At 46.0% G+C, this 7429-nt stretch overlaps 1 protein-coding gene across 3 annotated transcripts in view; it reads right to left on the reverse strand.

Annotated features, from left to right (window-relative positions):
• The window catches only part of ADCY9 (adenylate cyclase 9), a 136666-nt gene that overhangs the window by 46620 nt on the left and 82617 nt on the right, over window positions 1-7429 (reverse strand). For all 3 annotated transcript variants that reach the window (XM_084764019.1, XM_084764017.1, XM_084764018.1), the window contains exon 3: window positions 4553-4743. In XM_084764019.1, the coding sequence (XP_084620145.1) occupies window positions 4553-4743 (191 nt within the window). The remainder of the gene's footprint in view (window positions 1-4552; window positions 4744-7429) is intronic.

Here is a 7429-nt window from a genome sequence, read left to right on the forward strand (position 1 = left end):
TTAGAGGTAAGTAGAAGCCAATCCTTAGAGGAAAACACAGAGCAGCAATTATCAGAGAAAAGAGAGGCTCCACGGACACATGAGAACAGGAACAGACAGTTCAGGAACACTGGTGGCAAAACCGTGAACAAACAACTGTAAAACTCAGACACAGACCTCAAAGCCACCTTGTACAGAATCAACCAACACTAATTACTGAACTTTTCATTTAATTCCTCAGCCCTACAGGACTTTTGAGCTTAAAAACTTAAGGTTGGTTAAAAAAAAAAAAGTCAAGTAAAGGATAGATTAGGTTCAGCAAAGCACAGTGGCGTAGGCTTGTAATTCCTGAAGCACAGGCAGATGGACCAGGAGTTCTGAGACAGTCTGGGCTGCATGAGACCCTATCTTTAAAAAAACAAAAAGAAAAAAAAAGTCTTAAATTTGTTTCAGTGGAGTGTTACTATATTGTGGGAATATTCTATCAGAAAAACCAAGTAAGGCAAGTATTTAGTGTTTTAGGAAGCTTTACTTATGCATAGCAGCACATATCCGATAACATTCATTAAATGACACTACGCATGCCTTCCCACTTCAATTAATATACATACTTTGCTACATGTTTTTATTTATGCTGTATGCATGATGTGGTGTACAGATGGAAACCAGAACAATCTGTGGGAGTCAGTTTCTCCTTCCACCATGAGGGTCTTGGGGACCAAATGTAGGTTGTCAGGTTTAGTGACAAGTGTCTTTTCCTGTTGGGCCATCTCATGGGTTTCAAATTTTCCCTTAAAAATGTGGTGGTGCACACCTTTAATCCCAGCACTTGGGAGTCAGAGACGGGTGGATCAATGTGAGTTCGAGGCCAGCCTGGTCTACAAAGTGAGTCCAGTACAGCCAGGGCTACCCTGTCTCAAAAAAAAAAAAAAGAAAGAAAGAAAGAAAGAAAAAAGAAAAAAGAAGGAAAAAGAGAAAGAAAAAGAGAAAAAGGAAAAAATGATTTCGGACTTATAAACATGGGAAGCAGTGTCAAGTGCACTGTGGCACGCCTTTCCTCTCAGCACTTAGGAGGCTGCAGCAGGAGGACTGAGGTTGAGGCTGTCTGGACTACATAGCAAGACAGACTCCCAAACACATCTCCGATGTCTCAGTTCTTGGAACAGGTAGCAATGGTTGCTGATGCAGCCCTGCGGCTAAAGAAACCCTGTCTGGGTTGCTTGACTCAGAAATTCACAAGTATCTCACACCTTGTTCTTCCTGAGACCCCACTTTATGCTAGGCCTCTTTGGAGTACCTGGACATAAATTCGCAAGGAGTTTACTCTCTTCCATGAAGCCGTCCTTGACCAGGGGGAAAGCAGGGGAAGTTAAACAGACCCTGCATAGGATTCTAGTGCAATGGAGCAGCTCACATAGGACAGACTATATCACCAAGACAAACAATGTCACGTGTTCATGGCACCGACAGGTGTACTAGAGAAACTGGCACAAAGAATGCAGAGCAGACCACTGGCATTTTACAACATCTCCTCCTCAGGCGAGGATCTATAGGGCTGATTACTCGGCAGCATACGGCATATAGCATACGGCACATGACACCCTGCCTACGGCACACAGCACACAGTCACAAGGTGCTATTGAGTACTCAGGACTGGATGCATGCTCTCTCCTCATACTGGGGAGATGGGGGCACAAGAGGGGCTCCGGGTGGTAGTGATTCCATCACGTAGACTGCCTTTCATCTCTTCTGGTTCTGTGTACCCCAAATGTGGAACCCAAGTGATTATAATGTTCTGGGGCAGTCCCAGTCTGAAAAAATCCTGATCACGTGGCAAAACTATCCACCCAGAACCCAGAAAGTATTTATACTTCATGAACGAACTCCTCCTTTCCCACTGAAAGGGGCACGATGATCATTTTTCCCCTCTTTCACAAATGCCTTGGCAGTTCAGTCGACCTGACAGACTCTGTATTCCGCTTCCAGGAAACTCGCTGTTTGGAAATGGGTACATGGCAATAGAGTACACTAAGTAGGTTGTGCCCTTTAGATCAAAATAAATTTTACAACTAGGAAAAAAAAAAAGGTCTTTCAAGAGGAGAAAAATCTGTCTTAGGCATTTTAGCCTAGAATCCCTGACACCAGAGCTGCCAGTCTGTCACGAGGGACTCTGCCACACATGCCCAGCAGGCAGATGAATACAAGCCATTACTTTTGATTTTTGACCTTCTTAAATATGGTTCAGCTTGTAGCCTGGGGGATGCCATTTTTCCCCATGCAAAAAGAACACTTTTAGAAAAGCCATATTCTTTTATTCTTTTCTGCCCGTGCTAAGCTAGTCTCGAACACGGCAGCCCCTCCTGCTGATGCCGTAGAGGACCTGTCTCCACTTCTAAGGCAGGTAGTTGGGGGAAAGTCATAACCTGACTGCCCTGAATACACAGTGGTCCAACTCTACCATCCTAGGCTGTAGCCCAGGGTAGTAGCTTAGCATTCCTTTCCCTTCTCTCCCAGGGGACACTGGGTAACAATGGGGACATTTTGGGTTAGCACAGCTGGGGAGAGGGTATGTGTGGCAGAAGTGCTAGTAGGCAGAGGTCAGAGCTGGCAATATGCAGTACAGCCCAATATCCAGGATTGTTGGCTATGAACTGTTAGGGTTGTAAATAAACTTCCTTGGATTGTAAAGCACATTAGTAAAATGATAAGCAAATGCTTTCAATAACCCTGGACACAGCAATCAGACGTAATCAGATGATGGGCACTGAAGTCCAGCATCTTCACAAACAGAAGGTGGACACATCAGCAGATTGCCACACTGTAAAGTTAGCCTTATTTTTGTCTTTTGGAGAAAGGGCCTTGCTCCCTAGCTTAGGCTGGTTTCAAACTGACAGTAATCCTCCTGTTTCAGCCTCTTGATTGCTGGAATTATAGATATAGGCCACCATATACCCAGTCTACAAAAACTCTTTTTTAAAAAGATTTATTTATTTATTTTGTATGTTTGCGTGCTCTGTCTGCATGTACACCTGCAGGCCAGAAGAGGGCATCAGATCACATTATAGATCAGTGTGAGCCACCATGTGGTTTCTAGGAATTGAACTCAGAACCTCTGGAAGATCAGACAGTGCTCTTAACCACTGAGCCATCTCTCCAGCCCCTATATTAAAAAAAAAAAAACAAAAACTCTTAAGCTTGTGAACATGCAGCTAGGTTTCCAATCTAACAAATGTAGGTAAGCCACACTAGACAGCAGCTGTCACCACAGTCCACCACCCACCGTTTTGTTATCTGAAAGCTCCAAGCAGCAAAGAACTATTAGAGGCATCTTGCTTTCTTTTAAGAAATGGAAACAGCAGTTACTTAAACATGAAAATAAATGGAAGAAGGGTGAGGAAGCACCGTCAGGAAAGTGCTTTCTGTGTAAGTACAAGGACCTGAGTTTGATGCCGGAAGCCATGACGAACTGGGCCTGATGACATGCTCTTATGCTCCTAGTGCTGAGGGGGCAGAGACAGGGCCTTTCAGTTTGCTCTAATTGTAATTGGAGGGCCCCATGTCCTAAAGAGACTCTGTTTTTAAAGGGGACAGACAATAGAGGTTGACCTCTGGCTTCCATGAAAACACACACACACACACACACACACACACACACACACACACAGAGAGAGAGAGAGAGAGACAGACAGACAGACAGACAGACAGACAGACACAGACAATGAATAAACTAAAAGTAAAAACATAAACAGAAGGCACACGTATGCACACTAAATCCAATGTGATAAACAAAAAACAGCTCACAATGAGAAAAATGTCTTATGGCCAAGGTTGAGTGTATTAATTCCTTAGTAGTTTTTAATGACATGACACTCTAGAAATAGGCACGTCTAAACAGTCATAAGGAGACCTCTGCTCCAGTAACAAAATTCCAGAATGTTCTCACCAATGCTCTTTTGTTCATAGAACTACATCACAAGATTCACTCATACCAACACAGGTTAAGATAATTACAAAATTACAGGGCAGTGGTGGTGTACATCTTTAATGGTGGATCTCTGTGAGTTTGAGGCCAGCCTGGTCTCCAGAGCTAGTTCCAGGACAGCCAGGGCTATGCAAAGAAACCCTGTCTCAAAACAAACAAACAAACAAAAAACCCCAATAACAACAAAAAGATAACAGCAAAATTGTGGATTTCAAGAATCAGGAGAGTATTTAAGGTGGCCTCCAAAATAAAAAAAGAGCTCAGCTCTCCAGCATGCTGTGAGGAAAATTACCTTACCAACATTATCATTGCCTTTGAGAGGTCCCCAAAGACACCATAGGCTGCAGGAAAAAAATGAACTAAACTCAAATCAGAAATACTTTTATGCAAAACAGAGAGGAAATGGAGATGTGTAAAAATGTTAAAAAATGCACACTGTAACTAACTTTATACTAAATTCTTAAATTATAGAAACTAAATTGAAAGGCATCCTGAGTCGTTTGCCATAGGGTGTTTATTAGTTCATGTATTCTACTGTAGAATTACTACAAAGTTGTAGAAGAGAGAGAGAGAAAGAAAAAAAAAACTAACCTTAAGGTTATCAAAGGTTTTGACAGTCTGCGCCAAGTCACTGACACTCCCTGGCGACGCTGCCCCCTGTCCCCTAGGGCCTGAGGACGCCTGTGAGCCGTCAATGACCTCAAAGCCAGAAAGCAGGGCCTCTGCACAGCTGCAGTGAGACTCCTTGGCTCTCTGACCCGATATCAGGTATGTCTTCAAACCTATGGTGAATAAAAATTACAATCAGCACAGATCGAAACCACGGTTGGCTGAAATGCAGCTGGCTCTCGTCCTCTGTGGGTGGACAACGCACTCCCGCAAAGTGGAAGTGCGGTGAAAATGTGCGTGCCACAGGTGACGATGCCTTCCTCTGTTTTCCCAGGCAGAGGCACCGTTTACTTCTATCCTGTTTGCCCTGAAGAACGGCTGGCCGCATGCCTTACTTCTGGGAACTAAAATAAATGTTAACCGTTTCTTCCACACAGCACCTCATGTCTGCCGTGTGAGGGAAGCAGGACAGGCTGGAGGCCAGCTCCACAGACTACTTGGTTTGGTTCTGATCTGTAAATACCCATCCCTGAGAGTTAATTATAAGGAGCAGTCGCACTGTGAGGGTGATCGCACCACCAGGCTGGGTCCTTTGTCCAGGAAACTGCCCAACTGCACCGCAAGAGAATGCGGCACCTACACAGGAGACAAGGCTGAGCAAGCGCACCTTCAGAGCCCTGAGCCTGAGCCTGGCTCCGAGTTCCCAAGGTTGAGCACACCCTGTCTGGCTCTGCCCTCACAGACACAAAGCACGCCTCCCTGGGGTGGGCTGCTGCTTGGTGTTTGTGATAGCATGTCTCAGTTCACTCACCAAGCACTTCCTGTCTACAGTATACTATGGGGGACGCAGAAGGGACAAGAGGACACATGAGCTACGGTTGGGAAATGTACGGAATCTACCACTTGAAGAGGGAGCCCAGATGACAGATGAGTAGGTGAGGTAACAGCGGTTATGTCACCAACTCCAGGACCATGAGGGACAATACCTTGAACATGTCCTCTCCAAAGCGGAAAGGCTGCTACAGATGGTAGTAAGGAGGGGCAGCTACAAGTGGCCCGTGAGGCCTCCAGGAGTTCCTCCCCTGTGGATGGGACTGAGGTTCTTAGAAAGGCTTCCTGTGGCCCTGGAACAGCCTGTCCTTCCAGTGATGGTAGTTCCTCCCCTCAGGATACAGCCCTCACCAGACAACCAAATCAGCGCTAATGCCTTGCTCGGAGACTCACAAGCCTTCGGAACTCGGAGGCATAACATTCTCTTCTTATTAATTACCCAGTCTGTGGTATTGTTATGGCAGCACCTCAGATTAGGACAGAAAGCCTCTTGAGTGGCATGTCCTCCACGTGAGGTCAGCCCAGGCACCCATCCCCAGACAGTGGATATTTCTAGAATAGTCTGTAGGGATTCCTCCAATAAAAGCACCTTTAGCAGGTGTAGTAAACAGATGGTACTAAGCTCTGTGTGTGTGTGTGTGTGTGTGTGTGTGTGTGTGTGTGTGTGTGTGCGCGTGCGCATGTGGGCATGGCTGGGCAGCGAGGAGAGCATCTGTCCTGCAGTGCACTCATCCATGGGTGTCACCAGAGTCTGCATCATGGACACCACAGAGAAGCAAGGAAGGAAGAGTAAGGGGCTGTGGAAAAGGCAGACACAGGATGAGAAAGGTGGTGGTGGTGGCAGGCAACACTTCTCTGTCAGGCAGCCAATACAGCATAAGGGGTGATGTTTGAAGAGAAGCCCTTTAGCATGAGGCTCAGGCTCCATCACTTCTTAATGGTAGGAGCCACTAGCCCTTGCCTTCATCTTGTTTTCTGGTCCATGGGATGAGGTTGAGAAGAGGATCACCCCGTGAGGAGAGATGGGGCTGACACTGCAAAGGACCACACAGAAGGCCTTCACAGCAGTGTAGGTGCACTGTATGCCTACTGGTGGCAGCTATTGCCGACAAGGTGTCAGCTGCTCATGTGGAGCCTTTCCAAGCTCCTCCTACATAGGAAAACAGGCACAAACTGCTTCCACTCTGTGTCTCACGTGGATCTTTCTTGGGGAGCTCAGAATGACCAACCTGTAGACACGATCCTGCTCTTGCACAAACATCAAACCAACACAGGCATCGACAGCAGGGGAGTCTGCTAGATAAAATAAGTATCTTTTTATTTGTGCTTTAAGGCGGAGAGGCAACTTTAAAGTGACTCCTGCTGCCCACGCTAGAGGCACCCACCCCAGCATGAAACAGAGAGGTAGGTTTAGCTGTCCAGTAAGATCCACAGTGAGAAAAGAGCTACAGGGCTTGAGCCCCGTGGAAGTCGCAGGCCTGAGCGTTAGGACCTGTGGGGAGCCCCACTCACAGACGCCCGCTTCTGCTGTGACTAGAACAGCTCGTCTGGGCTCAAAGGCCAAAATTAGGCAGACAAAGCATCTGTTTTGTTAAATGTACATGCATGGGAGAATATCTTGAAGTATTTCCTGAAATCTTTCTTGGTAATTCATTTTTTTAAATCCCACCAACACTCCTATTTGCTATCAGCTTCACTTTGCAGGGCTGCAGAGAGGGGAGGCACTTCCTGACGTGTCCCAACCCAGTGAGAGGATGCGTATGGAGGGCTTCTTGTGGCTCACCATCTCCTTGGTTATTTTGCTCCCTCCCTCCTTCCCTTCCACACTGGAGATGGTACCCCGGACCCAGTACATGCTCTACCATTGAGCCATGCCCATTTATACTACTTAGAATTTGTTTTTATTAGCATGCATTAATCGTAGTCGATGGTTTCCGTTGTGACACTTTGATATTTGTATGTATGTATAATGTATTTTGATCATATTCACCACCATTACCCTCTCTTGTTGATTCCTTGTATCTTTTA

This window comes from Acomys minous, assembly GCF_964271855.1.
Source record: "Acomys minous genome assembly, chromosome: 16".
Classification (NCBI taxonomy): domain Eukaryota; kingdom Metazoa; phylum Chordata; class Mammalia; order Rodentia; family Muridae; genus Acomys; species Acomys minous.